Genomic DNA, 23,415 nt, shown 5'->3' on the forward strand with positions numbered 1-23,415 from the left:
CTTAATTGCATAGATATGAACAAGTTTTGTTTAGAATCAGTACTTCTGTGATCTGTATTGTTTTCACATAGCTTTCTTTTCTTTAAATCAGAGTCACTGGAAGCTTTCGCCTCACTTTCTAGAAAACAGAATGTTCTGAATTTGAGACAGAAACTGTGTCAGTAAACTTGTCTAAAGAAGCAAAATTTGCTAAAATAAAGTTTTATCTTTTTATCTAAATGTGTTAGTGAATCAGTTAGAAGCAGTGCAATGCAGTTAAGGCAGAGGTTTTGTACAGCAATGTGTGAAACTTTATTAATATAGGGATAATAATTCAGTTATTAGAGATAATAACGCAGGCAGAATGAATTGACCATGAATGAAAATTAGAGTTTTTATAAAGTCTAATTTTAAAAAATCTAACAGACAGGACATCTGTCTGTTAAATAGGGAAGAAATTCTCCTTAGCCTAAAGATGTTTCATGGTTTAGGAGATCTACAGTAAGAACTTTAAATTGTCTGCAGAATTATTACTCCCATAGCAGCATGTAGTAACATAAGAGTTCAGTCTTCTGCAGATAATTTTACATTAATGATATATAATTTGGACATCATCAGTCACTTATGTAAACCTGTCTTGTATTTGATGCAAAGTACTAACCATGTGCTGAGCGTGGTTAAGTGTGTAAGTGTGATTTTTTTTTTTCCCACACTTTCACCCATGAGGAAATTCCTGCCTTATTTTTCTTCTGAAGCTTCAGATCTTTCTGGGGACTTTCCTGGGTATTCAATTAGTTTAATTGAAACTCTGGTGAATAAATGCTATCTGTAGTGTTTTTTCATATTTTTCTAACTTAATACTGTAGAATATACAGAGGTATATTAAAAAAATTTAAATTATGTGACTATGTCACCAAAAATACATTTTCTTGTTGGTTTTGATTGTCACAGCTCAAATTTGCAACAGTGGCTTAGTTGTTTCCCTGTTAATTTAATTCCTCTCTTGCAGAAAGCCAAGAGAGTGTTAATGATGGCAATTAACCTTAACCCTGATGACCCTGCACTTAGAGCTGTGAGATTTGATGATATCTCAGATTAATGAAAATATGGTTTAGTGCTTATCTGAAATATAGAATACTTTAAGCTAACATGCTTCTTGTTTAAGACTTCATTAATCAAAATTCATTAACCATTAATACTTTATTAATGTAGAGTCTGCGTCTTTTTATAGAAGTGACTTTCATAATTTACCCACTTATTTAATTCCCTATTCCCCATCACCATGCCAGGTAGATCAAACTTTCTGGAATCAGTATCTTTTACTCTGTTCTTTTTTTTCCCTTCCCTGCTTCATTGAGACAGCAAGGGAGTTTCACCCTTCAATTTTCTTAACTACTGTGCAGCCTGACCAACTGCAGGGGGCTTTTAGTTTTCATGTACTTTATCAGTTTAATTTAATATATCAGCTACCTGCATGTCTGCTGATTGAGAGTACAGAAGGAAAGAGTATTCTGGAGCTTGCTATTCCAATGGCACATTCTTTTAAAAAAGCTGAGTATGTATCAGTACAGAATAACATAAACATTTGTGTAATTTTTTTGTCAAAGAAGACTGCTTGCCAGTATTTAAAGTACTGCTTTTTCTCTTTGGTATGATATTTTTCACAAATGCTGTCTGGTATTCAAAGCAATAAACACCTTCTTGTCTTTGACATGGTTTAGGTAAGGTGCATAATCCTGAATGGAATAGAAATGAAATCCCACATAGCTGTGGGGAACTTTGTGGAAAGAAGAGGCAGTGTTTGGACTGTCCACATCTTTGCAACATGTAAGTAAATGTTTATTATATAAACACTGAAATTATTTAGAGAAAATTTCTGAAGACTATATTTGCTTATTTTTTATTCCAGGATATGCTTAGAGATTTAGAACCTACAGAGGTTTATAGTTCAGCTGAAGCCTGAAAGAAATGAAAAGGCTGAAATGCTTTTGTGTTGGTATGTCCAAAGTAAAAGTGTTTGAATATCTTCATTTGGGATTAGTGCTACTTGTTTAAACTGAAAGACCACTTCTTTCCTTTGTTTATTTTTCTTCTTTTTTTGGCTTTCAAACTGTTGAGGATAAAAGGGCTTTTGTATTTTTTTATTTGTTGAGACCATCAGATAGTTTAACCAGAATCCCTCATGGAAATTTTAATCAGTATATGTAACTCAGATTGGTTCTGCTAACATTTTATTAGTATAATTCAGTGAAGAGAGGCAAAGGAAGTGTCATGGTTTGGAATGGGAGGAAAATTTTGGGAAGTGAGGCAAAAGCTTTTCGTGTAACTGACAGTGTGTTGAACCACTAAGAAACTGGACAGGGTTCTGTGAAGACACATTAAAGACGGAAGGAACCCAGGAATTTTTTCTTTCCCTTCTGGTCAGGAGAGAGGAAACAGGGCTGGGCGGCCCCTGCTATGGGGCCGGCCGGCCCTGCTGCGGGGTTGAGCCCCCTTCCCTGGGCCACCTGCCAGCCCTCAACATCGGCTGCTGAGCAGGGAGAGGGCAGTACCGCGGGGCTGGATGGAGCCGGCCTTGCTAACATCTGATTGCCTACTACACCCTCTCTCCCCCACCCCATCGCCAAGAGCCCAGCCGGGCCCCAGAAGCAGCCCCAGGCTGGTGCTGGGATTTTACTCCTGTGGAAGCTGCCCTCAACCATCAGGCAGGGGGAACGAGAAGCCACCCCCCACCCCCAGTGTGCTGCTGCTGGATTCTAGCCTGGCTGATTCGATTTGATCCGAGCCAAGCTGCTTCCCTAATTACAATTCCGCCTAATTACGACTCCTGCCTTCTTTAGCGCCCGGCCCGATGCCAGCTGGGCTCCAGGTGGGATGTTCACCCTTTCAATGCTTTAATCCCCCCTCGAGTGAGAGAAAGGAACAAGATGCAAGCATGTAAAAGAGCAACATGAGAACATCATAGTTGGTGAGGAAGATTTAAGTCCCAGATGGGAGGGAGGGGAAGATGCCTTGATCTTACAGCTCAAATTCTCTTTTAAGCTATGGAAAAAACCCTCTTTTTCCTAATAACACAGGAAACTATGGGGAGATGAAAGGGTTCACATTATAGATACCAAGTAAAGACCTCAGTGCCAAAATAAGCAGATGTTAAAGTAGCTGTAATCCCATGAGGAGTTTGAGCAGAGAAAGAGAAAGTAGTCCTGTCCCCTCAGGAGAAGAAAGAGAAGATCTCTGTTCCCAGGGATGAAGATGTTGTTAGAGATAAATAGTGAGAATTTTTACCTTTGAACAACTCATCTTTAAAACAATACCCATAAGTCAACGTGGCCTATTGACAAGCTGTAGGAAGACTTGTGGAAATGGGAAGGACTTCACGATAACAGGATTCCATGGGCATCTCTTATTTGCGATGAAATGGAGAGCCATGAGAGAACTGTTTTTTTCCTCTTGTGAAGAAGTCTTCATAACCTTAACGAGAGGGACTTCTCTCCCTAAGTGAACTAAAGAAAGACTATTTTAGAGGTGGTAAACTAACAGAAATTCTAGGCTTTCTTTCTTTACATTATCAGTGGGAAAGAAAAGGTTGTGGGGGAAGAAGAAGAGTTCTGAAGGGTTTGTTCTGATTCTTACTACTTTGTTTTCTTTTAATTACTTTTAATAAAATTTTCTTTATACCCTTTTAAAGGTTTTGAACCTACTTTACCTTTCTCCTAATCCTATCTCACAGTAGGAAATGAGTGCACCAGTAATTAGCCAGCACTGAAGCCCACCACACTCATCAACACATTGGTTGGGAAATTTTAAAATTAGGAAAATCTTAAATTAACAGATCCAGACCACTACAAGAGGGCATCTCTGTTTTCAACTTTGGATGTTTTAAGTGAGATTTTTTAATATGTTCTTTTTTAATGTATAAATATGCTTGCTTGTCAGAAACATAAATTATATGTTGTTCCTATTGTATCTAGCTTCAGTTTCCATGGAAGTTGGTCCTTAACATCTGTTCATATTTCTGGTTTTGGAAATTTTTGATAGAAGCAGTTTTCTGCTCTTGGTCGGAAACTTCAGCCATTCCAACAGATTGTTGCTCGACACTTTTTCCAAGATTTGCTAAAGCTCAGAACTTTACTCTGAACTTTGTATTTAATGTTTTCTGCTTCAAATATATTTCAACATTTTATTGAATGTCAGAATAATTCTTTAATATTTGTTTCCCATACCTGGAAATGTTGATTAGACATCTTTTTGATATTAGACTTAATTTATATTTATACATTATGTATTTATGCATGTATTTATGTTTTATTTCATGTAAGTGTCATGGCTGTTTTCTTAATTTACTTTCAGCTTTCAGACTACACTTGAGGTAGCTGATACCCTGAAGAAACACTGATTCTCTTGGAGACCAGTGGCACGCGTCCGTCTCAGGAGACGCATATGTTCATGGACATATCTTTTGCCCAGTCAGAAATAAGCAGACTTCTCAACCACTTTGAGAACTCTGTGACTGCAATTTCTTGCCTGACAAACTTTTCTTGTAGGGCTTGGAAGCAGATGTCTTCTCTTCTTTCCTGTCCTAGTCTACAGAGATTCAGTCTTTGGCATTCTCTTCTAGAAAGTCTTCTGAAGAGTAGTGACAATACTGTGACATTGGGGTGCTACAAATTTTTAGTCTCCAAATGTCTGATCTGCATAAAAGCTGTGAAAATTGTGTCCCAATTTGTGACCAGTTGTAGCATATTTAAAAATGTTGTTATTCAACTTTGTTTTACATGAATAAAACCATTATGAGATTATCCAGTCCTGGAGGTAAGGCAGCAGTAGGCATGTAGATAATCTATGTTCTTGACACTCTTGAACTTAGGATGGTGAGCTAGAGAGGAATGTACTTTCAACATCAGCGTTACCAGTTCTGGATGTTCATCATATTTTGGACACTTCTTTCTCCCATATGGGAATCTTTGGTGTCTGTGAGGACACAGGCCACCATCAACTGCTGTATCAAAAAGCAAGCAGGATCTTTGTTCCCTCTTGCTGTATCAGTGGTGGAGTTAGAGATGCAGGGCTTTAGTATTTGAATGCAAACGATAAGTCTGGATCATGATGTATGTCTGGGCAGAGATTTTTCTCAAGAGAGTGCTCTATTTCATGATTCTTGCTTAAGTTTAGATGATCTCAGAACTTCTTGCAAGCATTTATTTCTTTCCATTGTGGATTTGCTGTGTGCCATTTTCCCCTCCTCCCAGAGGTTCCCATAAGGTGATAATGTTTGAACCAGAACTGTCATTCTGTTTGCAAATATCCTAAAAGCTGTTTTGTTTTTGCTTTTCAACACCACACCCCATTTTGGTGAAAATAAGTTAAGGGGATTTACACTGCCAATTGACAGGAGCGATTTAAAGGACACAGACACCAATGGAAAGAATCGTCTTCTTATTTTACAATGAATATTAAGATAATACAAAAGTAAAATTATACATTCAGTAAAACATGTACTTTGCTCTAGCAACAAGCAAAAATAAGCAAGGTAGTGTACCTAGTCATTACTTTGTGAGAGAAAGGATAGTGATTGAGAAAGTTAGATCTGTCATCAATTGCCTAAATACTTCACCGTCACCCAGAGTCTGTAGTTGCTGGGAAGCTCTGTTTCACAGTGAGGACCTGAAGAACCCTTCCCAGCAATTAGGAAAATCCTACATGGTGAGTCCACCCGTAGGTGAGGCCTGCAAATTTGCCCTGAAAGTGGGTCCAGCTTTTATAGGTCCAAATCAGCAAGTCAAATGTGACTTGAATGTATTTTTAGCACAGGAACACCTGAATCTGGTGGTGTGCTTTCTGACCAGCCAGGGCCAGGGCTTGGCCAGAGCCCAGGCCTTGGCTGGGAGGGTTTTCCCCTAAAATACCCTACAAGCAAGCCTCTATTCATGTTAGCTGGGAAAATTTCTTAAAATGATACATTTCTTGCTGGTAACTACAGAAGGTTATGTGAAAGTTTTTAAAGCAGGGGTTTGGTGTTAAACAGTGGGTATAAGCTCTTGGTCATCTCTTTTTAGCTAAATAATACTGATGGTGTCAGTAGTCACACAGTGCTTGGGATCCATCTAGTAAGTCAACTCTGGCTTAGGCCTACTGCTCAGGCCTGAGCACATCAACTGGTTTAGCAATAAATCTTATATTTACTCAGATTTATTGGTAACCATTTATATACACGGTTATTTGGCAGAGCTGAGGAACCTGTAAACAGCTGTTGGAAAGGGGAATGCTTTGCCAACCTTTTGCTAGTGTTGTGCTATGGCATGCATAACACTTCTCAAGGTGAGTTCTCTTCACATTTTTAGTTTAAAAACACTGACATTTATTTTACAGTGTTAGGTTCTACATCACAGAAACATCTAGCTTAACCTTCAATAAAATGTTCCTGATAATAAACTTTTTAACAAAGCAAAACTTCTTTTAAGGCTCTGAAGTTCTCCCTGCCAGCTGAAACTATGCAAGGCCTTGAGAGCATTTTAAAAAGGTCTTACAAAGGCAGTTAATGAAGTTTCACTCTGTCAGACAATACCCTTTTTCTGATCCAGAGATCGGGCAACTGAGAGGTGTTTTAAAAACTTTTATTCCATTTTCAGTCTCATGAGAAGGGTGAGACAATATAGATGTCATAATTCACGTCATCACATTCAGAAGCCAGCTATTTCCTAATTACAATACACTGTGTTTCTTGGCCTATCAGATTTTTGCTGCACCATGCTGTAGGTGCTTTAAAGCCAATCATCTAAAACTACCTCTCATGAGTCCTAGTACAAGGCATCTTTCATAGTTGTATTTCTCCAAAGTATCTAGTCTTACTTGCCAGGCCATCCATTGAAACTTTTTCTTCTAACTCCATTTCTCTCTCAACAATATCTGTCCTATTTCCATGGCATTTCTAAGTCAACATTTCTTCTCTCAAAGTTTGCATACAGATGCATACTGTGTGGGCCTTCTGTCAGGCCCTGAGAACTCTACAAATCCATTTCCCACATCTCTCTGTTAATTTAAATTTTAGTCACTGGACTTCTTTCATACTTCTTTGCTGCTGTAATCTTCTCTACAGCAGAAGTCCCATTTTTGTTCTGTTATAGTATGTAATACTTTCACTGTCAGGAATATGGAAGTTTAATTTTTCCTCTGTCTAGATGTATCTATCATCACAACTTTTCCTGTATGCCAGTTCTCTAGAGCAGCAGCAGTAAATTGCAAAATAATCCTCCATGGTAATGGTAGATAATGAAGGTTCAGTTAAAAAAACCTCTGCATTCACCAAACAGAAGTTAATACTGAAGTCTTCAACCTTTTTGAGTTCAGTTTGCAACATTGTCAAGTCATTTAACTTAGTTTTTTGCTTAATCCAACCAGGACTAAACCTCTAAAGGTATCACCCATTTTTATCATCTAAGGAGCATTTTCTGCACTTCTTGTGCATGTCTCTATGCTGAATGAAATAATGAAATCTGAATTTCAATCTTAATTGATATTGTATGGATCAAGTGTGTCCTAGAGTTGTAGTCATACTGTAGCTTCTGTCTAAACTAAATTGTACCAGAGACTTTTGCATGTGTATCTGTAGGGATGCATAAGGAATACTTATTTCAAAAGTCAGTAGTTTGATTTCAAAGCATTAGTTTTTGCGTTACTAGAATTTTTCTGTTCTTATTAACAAAAGGTCAGAAAACTGTTTCAGAAACATACATTGTCCAAACTTTCAGATGTCTGAAAATTGTCTGATACTGTTCTAACAAAAGGAATCTTGCTGTAAGACTGCGATCTATTAATACTGGTACTTACAACTTTAAAATGTTTGTGATCAATGTAAATTGCTGTTGTGTGATACAGTATTATCAGAAAGTGTGCCAGGAGTGGGTTATGGAAGAAATCTTAGCATTGCTTTTATATGAGAGTGTTGAGAGAAATAATACACCAGGTAAAAAACTTAACATGACAAGACTTCCGAAGATGATGTGCCTTCTCACTTTTCCAAGTTACAACCTAGATTCTAATATTTTGAATTCATATTTACTTTAATCTGATTCTTAGTTCTTAAGTTGGCATCCAGCCTTCAGAATCCTACGTGGGTCTGTGAGAATTGAAGTCAAGACAGTGCAATATACAGTGCAGTCCTTTTACAAGAGGTTTTCTTGTATGTTGCAGAATGCATGTTAATTCTCATTGTCTGAAGTTCCACAGTGTTGTGTTGTGTTTGTTTTACTCTCCCCTTGCTTGATTTGTTCTCCCTTTGTTTAAAGTTGGAATGTTCTGTTTCCCCCAAGTTGTAATGGTTCTGCCCAGGTTCTCCCTCCTCTCCCAGTTAAATGCCAGTCTCTCTGGTCCCCATGGCACCCAATGTATCCAGTTGTACTCGTCCCCGGTTACCCTGACAACTTAATGTATCCTTTCCCCTATTCCTCCCCAGGGCCCTGCCAGTCACTCCCTGCTCACTCCCTTTCTCCAGAAGCTTCTCTCCAGGGCTTGGAGTGATTGGCTCAGGGACCAGGACCCCTCCTATAAGCTGTACCCATTGGGCTCCCATGTGTGGCAATCTCTCATACCCCCCTCCCCCCTGGATTCCCATTGGTCTCTGTATTGGTTCCACCCCTACCACCCACTCCCTTTATAACCACAAGTATCAACCCTCAAATTCTCTCCGTTTGTTGGCTTCCCTGGATACCATTAAAGCCGGACTTTGCCCCAAGCGGAGAGCGCTCTTTATTCCTGTTCATCGCAGCGATTCCGGGTCTCGTCCGCACATGGCAGCACCTACAGCCATAGCGCTGGGTGTCTGCTTGAGGCGCTCTCCCGAAGCCCAGCTGTCGGGACAAGTGCCCCCCCATGCTGCTAGCGGTTGCTGGCCAGCTAGCCTGGGCGAGTGACATCTAAACCGCCGCACCGCTGCACCACAGTACAATTTTAATTAATTCAATGGTTTTGCTTTCTTCCTGCTTTACTGTGTATACATCCAGTTTTTCTTTTTTTTTCCCTTTCCTTGTGCCTGCTGTGGTGCTTGTTCAACTCTTCACTGTGTCATAAAACTGATTTATCAAAAGACGGAGGGTTATGGTGGTTTTGGTGGTTTGTTTTTTGGATTTGCTTTATGTGATGGGGGATTTCTCATTGTTTTTAATTGGCTTATTGTGCAATTGCTTGGCTTTAGTGTTACAGCTGGCATCGGTTGAATGATAGGTTAGGCCTTATTGTCAGCTGGGAGTGGTAGAGGAAGAAAGGAAGCCAGACCACTGTTGACGAGCTGGAGGCATGACTCAACTATATTGCATATGACTGTAGTAACTGGTGTACTAATTAGTACTTTTATAGTTAACTGTCCTTGAGGAATTCAGTAGTTACCATGTAACAGGGTAGTCTGTGTTTTTGAAGTTTTCTGATATTTCTGAGTTTTTTCTTTTGGCTAAGATTTCTGTGCTGGTCAGTTCCGGCTAGTAATAATTGCTCCAAATGAGAGCTGCTGTTTTTGCAGATGAAGGGAACTGGGAGTTGGCTAAGGAAGAGTGCAGACCAGATAGTTAAGTATAATTTCACAAACCTGGGTTTGTCTGTGCCCAACTAAGGTCTTACATGCAGATAGGGAACATCTAGTTTTTCTTGAAGTAGGAGGTAAGGTCTGATATGTAAAGGACTGGAATTGATGACACCTGCAGGAAATTGCCCTTGACAGTAAGAAGAAAACTGAGGCAGACTTACTATGTCTCCCATGTGTTACCTTACAGGAAGAGGAGGAACACCTCTTACTGGTGGCACTAGAAGCGCTGAGTTCAAAGATAAAACCATCAGCTCAAAAGATGAAATTATTAGAGAAGTTTTTATCTCTGTTGTATTTAAGATCACCAAGGAAATAATTATGTTAATGCTTTGGACATAAGATGATTGTTTTGGGTGTTATCAATGATGAACACAGTTGAGTTGATGCATGTTTGCTGGTGAAAATCAAATATATCAAATGTGTCAGTAGCAGAATTGATTTGTTAGTAGTACTGTTGATTTGACAGCGGCAGGAATACAGTTTTTCTTTCAACATTAGCGGTCTTTGAGACTGATGCAATTGTCATAATCAATTTTTTTTTTCTTGTGTTAAGACTGCTTTCACACCCTGCAGGAGGGAGTGTAGGAGTCCTGTATAATGTTTTGATAATGCCCTGGTGTTAGGTCATGGTGGATTGTGTCTCTGCGAGCATAATAAAGCTCAAGTTAAATTCGCTTTTTTTACTTACTTCTAAGTCTGTGCCACCCAGGACCGTGCCCTTCGTGCCCAGCCTTTGTGACAAAAACATGTGAATGTGGACAAACAAGGTAAGAATGCTTCTACTATGCAGACATAATTTTAGTTATTAAAAACATAAGAACAGTTTAAAACTCTATATACTAATTTTTTTTTCTTATAGTTTATTAAAAATCTGATGTACAAAGTTTAATCTGAGCTGTGACTTGAATTTGTGGGTAAAATGATTTGGAGAATTTCGTATTTTGAAAAAATGCAGTTACTTTTAATTTTTCAAGAAAGAAAGTAAAAATAACAAAAAATACTTTTCAGTTGATGATACATGTAGCTGAATTGTTTGAGCAGTCTGTAAGTTGATTTGATTTTGAAATCTCGTATACTAGTATTTATTAGTTTTATTTGCTAGAAGACTCCAAGAGTTTAATAGAAAAAATGTTCATGTCTTTTCTATCTGAATGAAACGAGATTTAAATTACTTAATTTCAGAAATAATAATTTCAAAAATAATGTGGTTTTCTCAGAAACTGTACAGAGAAGTCTATAGTGTATTCCACACGTGGAAGCTATCTTTTCCTTACATGTTTGATGCATATAGTGTCATTGCCCATAGCAATGTGGTGCTGCCTATACTATGTGTGATCACTCATAATCAGTTGGCCTGAGTCTTTAGAGTCCCTTTTTCTCGTTATGTAGAACTGATTCTGTGTAATAAATTGTTTGCCTGAGTTTGTTTACAGAACCAAAAAAACCATAAACCAATTTCAGTGTTAGATTCTTGCTCTGAAAAAAAGATATTTTGGTTTTTTGCAAATATTGCTCAGAGTTTGAATCTAATACTACACAATATTAATTTTTCAGAAGAAGGTACTGCAATTTCTGTGGCAGTATTTGTAGATAAAAGCACTTTGTCTTCAGCAGAAAAATTGATTACTTTTAGATGACTGAATTTTATCTTCCATAGTAATATTACCTCCTTTTATTGTTTAGGGCTTTTTGTTTGGTTTTTTTTTTCCTTTCAAGATGGCAGATTTTTTGCAGATGTCAGATTATTTCATCAGATTGCTGATTTTTGTAATAGTACATTTGATACTTAAAACCTGCTTCAAAATAGCATTTCATAGGTACTGTATAATAAGCATCCAGGGTGTATGGCATGGCATCACCAACTTAAGGATGTTTTAAAATTATTATTTCAAGTACATGTTTTACAGCCATTGTATGAGCCATCCAGAGTTGAAAAAATAGGAGAATTGATTTTGTCACATTTTTAGACAATTTAATAAAAAACTCAGTTGTTTTCATAGTCATCTGACTCACTGTTAAGGCCCATATCCCTATCTTCATTGTGTTCAATGGATTTAGGGTTAAGTCTTCAGAAAGATGTCTGTATTAGAAATACCTGCTTTTCTGACAGTGCAAACATGAGTTCATGCATTTGTTCAAATTTTAGTGTCACCTTGGGTTGTTTTCCCCCATTTTCTTCAGGAAAAATTCTGTAGACTAACTACGTTTATAGGTGTTTTACTTTAGTGAGGTGAAAGAGGGGAAGCAAGAGGAAAACTAGGGGTGTTATTTCCTAAAGACTTTAATTGGTAAATTATGCTGCCTTTTGAAGATTTTGACTTTTTGCTGAAAATGCCTTTCCCTTTTCATTTAATACTGTATAGATGTCATGTAGCTGATATGCTATGTTGTCATTTCTCTACAGTCATTCAGTTCGCTGTGGTCAATCAACAAAAATTCGTTGTTCTAATGTATGTGGAAATACTTTAAACTGTGGAAAGCACAGCTGTACTCAAGTGTGCCACTCAGGAAAATGTTCACCTTGCCAGTTAACAGTACAGCAAGGTAAGTACTGAAATGCTTTACAGATATCTGCCCTATACAGTAAGAACAAGAGTGTGGAAAAGATCAGTACCAAAAGGCAGGTGCCAGTTTTTCCTAAACCAAACAAAATCTATTGCTGGAATCCTGCCATGATGATTAGGCTGTTGGAGCATGTGCCTTATTAGGACTGGCTGGTGTTACTGGACTTCCTTATCTTGAGAGGGCTGAGTAATGGCCTTTCAGTAGCTAATCATTAATTTAAGAAGACAGGGACAGGTTATGCTTGTGTGAAGGATGAGAGACAATGAGCTTAAATTCCTTGTAACTAGCTGTAAGGGAAACCTCTTTTCTTGGGATTTTCAAGACCAACTGAATAAAACACTTGAGTAATGTGGTCTTATCTCAATGCTGACTGTGCTTTAGGTAAGGGCTTGTACTAACTAATCCTTTTTTATCTGAATTATCCTCTGATCCTACTGAATTTTTTACTATAATGATAAGAATTAGTTAGATGGTAAATGAAAGAAAAATAGAAGAAGGTATAGGAAAGTGTAACGTGAATGAGGGGTGTGGGTCAGAGACAGAGACTCACACTCTAGAGTTCTTGTGACAAACAGCCTTGAGTTTATTCTCCAGCTCGTTTTATAGGCGCTCCAGTTACACATGTGATTTGTTGAGGTCTTAGCTCCATCCAGCTCTCTGGCCAATGATACATTTGCATTTAGAGCTGAATGACATTGACTGAGGGTCCCTGTGCAGATTGAATCCAACCTATCCTTGCCCACCCAGGGATTCCAGGGCAACAGGAGGGTACATTTCAACAAGCTTCTCATGATTTCTGTTAAAATTTTGTAAACCAAGACTTGAATGGAAATTAAATTGACTGGGTATGTATGCCAGTATATAAATAACTTTATAGAACAGTTTATACAGAAAAATTTAAGTTAATTTTCTCATTTTTAAGGTACTAATTAGCTTGTTTTGTATACTGCTTTAATAAATAAACTTTATGTGCATATAGTACCACTTTATCAAAACAAATAGTGCTGGAATTCCAACTTCAGTAGGACAAAACTCTTACATTGATGAAATAAATCTAAAGAGGAGCAACTTCTTTATCCTTCTGAAAATTTGCTGTAACAATTTTTCACTTTTTACCTTTTTATATTTGCTGGAGGTGTTCTGTCATTGATATTCTCTTGTATTTTCTGTGGAATATTGCTTTCTTTCAGTGTGTTACTGTGGAAGCAACTTTAAAGAAGTATTGTGTGGATCAAAGGAAGAATTCTCTGATGGTTTTGGGAGTTTCTCATGTCAGAATATATGTGGCAAGTAAGATCACTATGACTTATGCTTTTAAAAAGAAGAAGGTCATTCTATTCAAAATAACTTACTGTGATACTCTTAGATAATTCCCCTTTTAATTTTTTTCTTGTTTCTATTTTGTTTCTTTGATGATTCTTTTTTCCAGAAAATTAAATTGTGGGAGGCACAACTGTAAGCAAGTATGCCATCCTCAGCCTTGCCAGCTCTGTCCACGACTTCCACAAGTTGTATATCGTTGTCCCTGTGGTCAGACTCCTCTCAGCAAGTTACTGGAACTAGGATGTGTTGAACGTAAAATTTGCACAGATCCTATCCCATCATGTGGAAAAACATGTGGCAAACCTCTTTCTTGTGGTAGCTATGGTAATTAGAAATTTCTGTATCGGAGTATTTCGAGTGTCTCATAGTGTCACTGAAAGTCAGGTGAATAGAACTCCTGAACACCAATACAGCATTAAGAAGTAGGCATTCTTTATTGCGGTACCAGCTGCAGGCAGGGTAAGTTCACCTAGAGTCCTGCATTCTGATTCTCTGCAAGCGCATTGCTTATATATTTAAATTACATGCGTGTGCTTCGCAATTTGCAGAAATCTCATACATATTATGATTGCTCGTTACTATAAAACTCTTCCTAGTTTAGTCTTTTTATGGTCTTATTTTGGCTGTGTTTGCATTCCTGAGCCAGATGTACTTACTCCCCCAGTCCCTTTATCTTCCTTGCTCTGGAAGCAGGGCCATGCCTGTTTCTTTGTTAAAAGTACACAGATGCAGTTTTTGTTCTTAGATTAACCCTTTTGATATCAATATTTTGAAAACGAAACAAAAAGTGGTCTTTAAATATTTAATTTCAATAAATTAATATTTTATTAGCGATTTTGAGTTTTAACCAAAATGAGTGTAAAAACCACTGTAGAGCCTGCAGTCTGGCTATGTGTTCATAATAATGTTTTAAAATAAGGAAATAAAACTCAGCTGTGCATAAGCTTAGTATCATTGACCAGAGATGCTCCTAATAATGTAATGTGGTAATGTGGTCATAGATTTTTTTATATTCTTAATATTTGTATTTTCATTTTGCTAGAGTTCATTCATACATGTGAAAGCCTTTGCCACGAAGGAGACTGTAGACCATGTTCTCACACATCAAATATTTTTTGTAGGTGCGGCTTCAAAAAAAAGGTGAGTGTGTAACCTCAAAAACAGGTAATCTTTGCTGCTTTTTAAAGCTGTAGACAAAAAGGAACTGAAGAAGTATAAAGAAGTACTGTGCTTCTTAGCTGCAAAAACTTATGTTGTATACTAACTGATAGATGGTATCTAGCTTACACTGTGAAGTGGTAACATGCTTTTACTATGAAGACAATTTTTAAAGTATTTTGGCAGAGTTTGAGCAGAGTTCTATTAGTGTAAACATTCTTCAAAATTCCATATTATTCTGGAGTATTTTTGTAGCGTAAGGAATTGTTAGTGGTGCCAAGAGGAAACTGAGAGAGGAAAGGCAGCCTAATTAAAACTTTATAGTAATAACTTGTAGTCTCCTTGTAGACATTTTAGTAACAACTACATTGTTACTGATTCCTGTTCGTTGTACATTTCATGTACATGTTCGTTGTACAAGATCATGTACATACAGTGATCTTCTAGGTCCTCAGTTACTGTTATTTAGTAATTATATTTTTAAATCATGCTACTTTCTGTAATCATAGCTGTCCTGGTTTAGGGCAAATTTGTTAAAGAATCTGCAAAGGAGGGCCCCTCCAGAAAGCAAAACCCACACGGCCCCTCCCCCCAACCGGTTTGGGAAAAAATTCCTTGGAGAGAGGTGGAAAGAACCTGTTTATTTCAGGCACAGCACCCCTCAGCACACAAAATGAACAATACCAGCTGACACCGCTCTGAGAAAGATGACAAAATCAGAAAGTCTCTTTCGGGGGTGGTTGCTCTATTCTCAGTCCCTCCGGCGCTGGGGCAGCTGCTGCAGCCAAACGGTGCAAACCTTCGGTGTTCCCAGTCCCAGTCCGGAGCAGGTTCGAGATGGTCACAGAAACAGGAGAGGAGAAACAGTCCAGGAAGGGATGTGGACTGTTTAGCTAAACTAGCTAATAAGCAGAAGCAAAAGCGAGAGCAGAAGCAAGAGCAGAAAAGCAAGCAAGCCAAGCAGCAAGCTGAAAAGCAAGAAGCCAAAACAGCCCTATGTACTGCTCGTCTCTGTGTCCCTGATAAGAGAAACCCAAACAAAACTTCTACTCTTCAGAGCCGGTCTTAAAGGCACAGAACAGATGAATGGGGATACAAGCATCATAACGTCACCCCAGGACAATAGCTTTGAAATTCTTGGCTACTATGACAGAAGCTTTGATGACTTTTTTGACCTGTTATATATCATCTGCAAGTAGAGGTGGCTTCTGAATATTTGTAAGTCTGTAGGTGCATGGAAATTACTGAGAGTTTGCTAGCAGTTGGAACTGCTTTCTCCTAGAATTTTGCTGAAGGTAGTTATGGTGTAGAAGGCTTTAGATTGCATTTTGAATCTTGAGGTAGTGAGGTTTTGGGTTTAGTTTATGAAGTTTCTCACACACCAGAAAGATGCTTCTATAAAAAGAGCTAACTACAGTGATAATTTTAATCAATTATGAAAAATGTGATACTCAAAAATGACAGCTTAGAATATAAAGTTATTGTGAATGCTTCAAATGTCAACAACATTATTTTCATCCATTACATTTTATTTTCATGTTGAGGTCTTTAGGTACACCTTTGTAGATCGTAACTTTAGGCTTCTTCCTTTCTTTTGTCAGACTTGGGTTTTTGGGACGTTTGGTCAAAGCAGAAATTTATGCACTCCTATCAGTACTCTCTGGGAGATCTCTATTGGTTTCCATCACATAGATTTCTGGTTTCTTGGGACAAGCCTGATTCTCTCAGTTTACGGTGACACTTAAAACTGCTGAATTAAGTGGAGAGTACAAAACTACATTTTTTAAAAATTGGTATTGAATCTTTAAGGAACAAATACTGTGTTAAAAGATTTGAGGATTTTTTCCCAGTTTTTATTTCACTTTTGTATACAGATGTGTTATACACATGAAAACTGAGTTGTGCTTCTTTTTTCGTGTGACCAAATGTTTTCTAGATAAGTATGTTTCAGTTGTTTCATTTATTTTAATCTAATGGCCGCTTGTTTGTTTCCTAGGAAATCCCATGTGCTCTTCTCAGAAATAAAGGTACAAGATAATGATACATACATAATGTAAAGTTTTTTAAAACTTATTACAGCTCATAGTAGTTTGGAGTTTGATTGACAAAACTGGAAAATAGCTAATCTGTACTGCATCTTATATCCATGCTTCCATGCTAAGTTGGTAATTTCTGCTGCTTGTTCATGGTACTGGTCATGCTGCTATGTTTGGGAGAAGGTTTGAAATATAAACATATTTAGTTTTCTTTAATATTTTACATAAGGAAAGGCGTCTTCACATTTGATCTCAAAGATTCATATGTCTGTTTTATTTTGAACAGTTTCTTACACCACCTGCCATATTCAATAGGTTACCATTCCCCTCCTACTCTCCCATCATCCTGTATAACTTTTGGTCAACTTGCACAACTCAGATTCAGTGTAATAGTTTTACTCTGATGCCTATGTTTCTGGGGAAATACAAGCTTTGATTCTACTAGACATTGTATGGTGATGATCTTTGCGTCAGAGTGTTCCCATGTGATGCTTCTTGGTATTCAGGATATAACATCTCAGAATTCCCCTTAGTGAAATCTTTACTTGATTGACCTCTATCTACTGAAGTCTACAAGATACACAAGGGAGTAATATGCTTATTTTCTAATTTGACCTTTTGTCTATGAGGACTTTGCTCTTATGGAATCCAGAAATGATTCCCTTTTATTAGCTGTTTATGGTAATAAGGATGTTCTTTGCTAGCAGTAATTTCATTAGCATATAGCAGTAGTTGTTTTTAGCTGACTGAAACAGCTAAAACCACCCTAGTTTAAGCAGTCTTAAATTGGATGTTTATGGTACTTCAGTGTATCAGAATATCCTGTTTCTTTTGTTCTGTTGTGTGGAGTTTATGGTGTGAAGGTTAAGGAGAAATTAACTAGCTTCATGGATTCTGCTTTCCAAAATCCTTTTGAGTAAGAGTTTCTTTAAAGAAAGGCAAGTGCCACATGGGGATAATTGTGAGGCAGAGCGAGTAGTTTAAAAGTTTGCTTGCTGGCTTACTCTGTGTTAGTCTCTCCTAGACCATGCCCTGCAACAGCCTTAGCGTAGTACTGTAATTACAGGTTTTATTTTCAGCATATGCAAAGATCTAAAAGTTAGGAATTTGGGGGGATTTTCTTTTTAATAGCTGCTATTACATTCATGTGTGACAAGCGATGCAACAAGAAGAGATCATGTGGACGACACAAGTGTAATGAAGTTTGCTGTGTGGTAAGTGTACCTGTGGTTCTATAAAATTGCTTGATGTGATGTGTGTTTAATTTTGGTTGTGATCTTAATAGTCTTTTTATCTTTTGTATCTTTCCATTTTTGTGCGTCTTCATTCTCTATTTGTTTTGTTGGTTATGCTCACAAAGTTTGCGTGTGTGCGTTTATTTTGAAAGTCTTGTTTTATAGGTATCATTATAAAAGTAAAGCCAAATTTCAGCCTAAATGCAGTTAAATCAGTGTAAAGGTGTTTTTTGTCAATGCAGTGATTTTCAGGAAAAATGGAGAGGAAAAACATATTACTTAATAGGAGAAGCATAAACCTTGTAGCTGTGTTTGTAACAGAAGTCTTAACAGAATCTGCATTAAAAATTGTGTATTCATACAGTGATAGAAAAGCTGTATAGATTTGGCCTAAGCTATTTTTTGCACTATACAGTTTTGTCTATCTATTATTAGAAGTAGATTGGAACCTCAAAGAGGAAAAAATAACCAATAGGGCTTATAGGTAAAGTCTGCTTTTTCTTTTTTGCTATTTCTTAGGACACAGAACATAAGTGCTCTTTGGTTTGTGGTCGTAAACTCAACTGTGGGCTTCATAGATGTGAAGAACCCTGCCATCGTGGCAGTTGTCAAACATGCTGGCAAACAAGTGAGTTATGTGCAAAAATATATAATTGTCTTTTATTCTAGGAATACATTAATATCTCTGTATAGCTCTAGGCAGTTAACGTGATCTGTTTCACACTGGTGTAAAAGCAGAAAGGTGATGTAGATTGTAAGGATACTGTTTACAGATTGAAGTGGCTTCGCTGCAATAGTACATGTGTCTCTCCTGTATTATATGTACATGGACATAGTCAAAGACCTCCATTTTATGGAGACCAACTTTTCATGGAATCATCCTGGGAAAGAGAAGGTGCTAGAGCCTCTGAAGCTCACTGTGCTTGAGTAAGCATTGTAGTCTGTCTTAATAGCCTATGAATATGATGCATGTGTTGACTGCATCTCTCATTAGAAAAATAAATATTTCTGTGTGCAAACATTGCTCTTGACAAAGGAAAATAGTAATCTTAATGTCTCAGAGGTCCTGTTAGTAACTTCTGGTCTAGTTGAGTCAGAATGCATGGATTTTTCTGAGCAGTTGTTTTTCTTCAATGAATTCTGTGAGTTTAATATTTAAGGTCATTAAACTTATCCACATTGCTGCAATATTTTTTAAGATTATATTTCACTCTCAGATGAAAGGAGATCTAAGGATTGCCTCCATTGTTAAATGGGATGCCTCCACTGTAAACTGCTCCACTGTTGAATGTGATAAAATCTAGAGGTCAATCTTCCATGCTGATTTTTTTTCTGAATATGGAAAAAGCAGTTATGTACTTCAGGAACATGATTGTTATGGTAATTTGGCTTAAACCTCTGTGCCCCTGAAGTTTCCCATTTGAATCTGTCCAGAGGTAAATCAACTAAGCAGTATCTTTAAAGATTTCTTACCTGCTTTCTCTGGACGCTGCTTGTTGAGATTACAGAGGCATGCGTTATGTGGTCCTATATGATTCTGACCCTGTAGTTGGTGGTCAGTCTTTCTCACCACTCCCAAGGGCCATTCTTGACTCTGATTCACCTGTCTAGCCAGCACTTTGCAGGTGGCTTATATCAGCCATAGTATCAAATGTCATGGTATGGTCAGCTGTAAGTCATTTGCCTACTCATTAGATTGGATTTCTTGTCCCTGCTTTTATCTCCATTACTACTTTTGCTAGGAATGGTGAGGACTGACATCAAGGTGCAATACTAGAGTGCATCTACACCTCTGTGTGCTTCCCAGTTACTTTGCTTTCCTGTGTAATTTCCTCAGTGCTGATAAGTGTGATTCCTTTCTTGTGCTAGGGTTTCTTTATGCATGCACAGTCTACTTCAAGACAGGAATACATCTCTTGGGGACAATAAATAATGTCAGCATTAGAGACAGTGCATTAGGAAAACAGAGTTTTCAGATACTGTATTTCTGCCCTTTGGATCAGACCTCTCTGCACTCTGTCCCCATTACCCTGATTAGTGCAACTAAGAGACTTCTCATTATAAGATTCTTTACTTATCATTTCTCATCAATAGCAAGCGACCAGTGTAGCTGTCTAACAATGTGGTCCTCCAAAGACATTGGAAGATTGTTTCAAGGCCTGTAGCAAGGGACAGCAAAGCTCTACTCTTTCCCATGCTTCCTTTCCACAGGACATTCCTTTCCATGGACATTCTGAATCTTTTCTATTTTTGCTTTCTACTTCTTTCTCCTAACATTTTGTTCACCCTAGCATTCTTATTTGCTGTAATTTACTGTAATTTAGTCTCCTTAGACAAAAATTGCAGGTTTTTTTTACTAACTGCTGTACTTTATAATACATGGGCAAATGAGTAGGATCTGGCCTGAGATTTAACTGATGGGACAGATTTTAAAAAATAACCAGACTTGAGAAATTTCTGAACATAGCAAAAATCATTGAAAAAGTGAAAGAAGTTTCAGATAGGAAATTTCACATCTGTTCCTCACCAAAAAGGGTGAGAGATGTCTGAGCTTCACAAGTAATTGGATGAGTGAGGTATAGGGAACTTTTTGAGAACAAAATTTCCCAAGGCCACGTAGTTGTGATGCTGATGTAACCACACTAATAATAGCAGAAGTAGCAGATTTGAGTACAGATGTAGCTGAGTGGCCAGTGGCTGTAGTGGGTTTGCATCCAGGGTTTGGAAGCAGGAGGCTACAGAATTGGCTTCTGTTTGAAGCTGCCAGAAGCTGCCAGAAGCTACCCTATGTCCAGCAGAGTTAATGCCATCTGGTTCTAAGATGGATCCACAGCTGGCCAAGGTCAAGCTGATGAGGAATAACAGTAAAACCTCTGTGAAAATGTATTTAAGAAGTGAAAAAAAAATCATTGAACAGATGTAATTGCAGCCAGAGATGAGAGGAGGCAACTATGCAGACACTTAAGATCAGTGAAAAAGGAGGGGGAGGAGGTGCTCAGGTGCTGAAGCAGAGCCACTGTTGGGGAAGACCATGGTGAAGCAGCTGTGGCCCTGCAGCCCATGGAGGTCAACAGGGCTACAGAGATTCACCTGCAGCTCACAGGGGAACTCCACACTGGAGCAAGTGGATGCCTGAAAGAGGCTGTGAACTGGTGAGAATCCTGTGCTGGAACAAGCTCTTGGCAGGAACCTGCAGACCTGTGGAGAGCAGAGCTCGCACTAGAGCAGGTTTCCTGGTAGGACCTGTGACTCTGGTGGAACCCACATTGGACCAGGTTTTGCCTGAAGGGCTGCACCCTTTGGAACAGTGATCTACAATAGAGCAGTTTGTGGAGGACTGTTGCATGCAGGACGGACTCCTGTTGGAGAAGTTCATGCAGAGCTCCCCATGGGAGGGACCCAGCTGTGGAGCAGGGAAGGACTCTTCTCCCTGAGCAGCAATGGGAAAAATATGTGATCAACTGCCTCCCTTCCCTGACCCCGGCACCACTGGGGGGCAGGAGCTGCAGCCTGGGAAAGAGGGAAGGGTAGGGGAGAAGTGTTTTTAAGATTTATTTTACTTCTCATTATCCTCTGATTTTATTAGAAATAAACTCAGTTAGTATGCCCAAGTGGCCTTTTGTTTTTCACATTATGGTATTTGGTTAGTGACCTCTCCTGGTCCTATGGTCAAGTCATTATATTTTCTTTCCCCTGCCTGTGGGTGGGAATGATAGAGCATCCAGCTCTTTGGTGGGCGCAGGGCATCCAGCCAGGTTCAAGTCACTTTAATGGGGAAAAAATTATTTTGTTATGTTATTTGGGAGGAATCAAGTGGATGCATGGACAAATGGAGTGAAGGCAAAATAGACACCATTTGTGTAAATGAAGCTGTTGGTCAACTTACTTACCTGATAGAGATCTGTGCACCTCATGTCCATTGTTTATCCTGTCATAGTTAAGATTTAATATCTTTCAGTGTAGTATCATTCTCTGTTCAGTGTGTGGGAGTTCTTGTGTGCCAGCAGCTGTGGGCTTGTCTGCCCGTCGTGGGAGCACATAGTCTTTATGCTAGCAACTGAGAGACCAGATTGATGTATCCTGTGTGCGAACAGCTGGAGAATGGGATCATAAGTTATAAGGACTCCTTGATCTGGGTGCCAGCACATGGATGGATGAGGGTTTGTGTGCAATTTTCTAACAAGCTTGCTTCAAAGCTGGATTGAGTAGCTAGTAGGAGTAGATCTGCCTCTGGAAATACCCAAGGCTTCAGCCAGTACCTGGGAAAGGAGTCTGTTCAGGCATGGATATTAGACAGCCTGTGCTAGTATTTCAGATTCATGAATGTGGTGGTGTGCATGTGAATTTGGAGTGGATTGTGTGTATGTGTGTGTCTTCACTAATAAGCTTCAGTCCTATGAGCTGAAGAGAAGGAATAGGACTTAGCTATTGGTATTCCTCTTTACTTGAACCTCATAGTTCAGTTGGCTTTATGTTAGTCTGTGTATCTCATCATGTTGTTGCTATGTATATATATTGTGTGTCTCGTCTCTCTGGAATGTGTGTTCAGTCCTACCCTAGGCTGGAGCTGCATATTGATCTAGCAGCTGTCAATTTCTGTAGAAGTGGGACAGTAGGAACATTGGGAGTTCAACGGGTTTTGCTTTGGTAGATTAGGAAGGAAGAATCCTATGATTGCAGAGTTAGAGTTAGAGAACTTGCTGAATTCCAAAGCTCTCTTAACACTCTCCTCTTCAGGTTAAAATTGTTGGTTTCTATTTTTGTTGCCCCTTTATTCTCTTACTTCCTCCACCATTTTCTGCTGTTGTCCACTACCTCTTTCTTTGCTTATAGACCAATCATATTCTCTTTTTGTTCTCATATCTCTTCCTGTATGATGTCAAATGTTTTCTTAGTGTTCTGCTTTTCTAAGCATTTATCTGTTTGAACTGTAGTTTGTATTCCAGTCAGTTTGCCAGTTTTTATATAGTCTGAAAGAAGCAGTGAATTGTATTAATTTTTGTGCAGTGCTTTCATTGAGGTGGTGTATGTAAGTACTTCTGTTACTTTGTTTAATACTGAGATTTGGATGTTATAGGAGATTAAAACTTGTTTCCCGAACACAGAAGATAAAAAAATGCACTCAGAATAAAATAGGTACTGCCTGAGACAGAGAACTTCCAAAACACACAAAGCTGACTTTGAAGTATTTGGACACGTTCATAATGAGCGCTTATGAGGATCCGTGTAATAATAAATACCATAAAGAAGACTTGTTTTCTTTTGGTAATTTTCTTTGGAATCTTTATAGTACTATATTCAGAGCTTGGCAAAATGACAAAATCTAAACAACGGTGTGAAAAAGTGATGTCAGGAAATTTGGAAGACAAAATTTCGATGATTGGCCTTCTGGAAGGGAATTGAAGAGAAATCTCCCCTTTTAAAATCAAAGGTTGTCCTGGTTTAGGGCAAATTTGTTAAAGAATCTGCAAAGGAGGGCCCTTCCAGAAAGCAAAACCCACACGGCCCCTCCCCCCAACCAGTTCGGGAAAAATTCCTTGGAGAG

General features: G+C 38.4%; 1 protein-coding gene across 1 annotated transcript in view; it reads left to right on the plus strand.

Annotated features, from left to right (window-relative positions):
• Positions 1-23,415, plus strand: part of NFX1 (nuclear transcription factor, X-box binding 1) — a 99,025-nt gene that overhangs the window by 30,678 nt on the left and 44,932 nt on the right. Inside the window, exons 5-13 of the mRNA XM_054273333.1 lie at positions 1,701-1,806; positions 10,249-10,320; positions 11,958-12,097; positions 13,309-13,408; positions 13,548-13,765; positions 14,484-14,581; positions 16,596-16,626; positions 17,767-17,849; positions 18,390-18,498. Of these exons, the coding sequence (XP_054129308.1) occupies positions 1,701-1,806; positions 10,249-10,320; positions 11,958-12,097; positions 13,309-13,408; positions 13,548-13,765; positions 14,484-14,581; positions 16,596-16,626; positions 17,767-17,849; positions 18,390-18,498 (957 nt within the window). The remainder of the gene's footprint in view (positions 1-1,700; positions 1,807-10,248; positions 10,321-11,957; positions 12,098-13,308; positions 13,409-13,547; positions 13,766-14,483; positions 14,582-16,595; positions 16,627-17,766; positions 17,850-18,389; positions 18,499-23,415) is intronic.

Source organism: Melozone crissalis, unplaced genomic scaffold, assembly GCF_028551555.1.
Source record: "Melozone crissalis strain CALT ecotype California unplaced genomic scaffold, PUWL_Pcris_2 ptg000016l_1, whole genome shotgun sequence".
NCBI classification, from domain to species: Eukaryota; Metazoa; Chordata; class Aves; order Passeriformes; family Passerellidae; genus Melozone; species Melozone crissalis.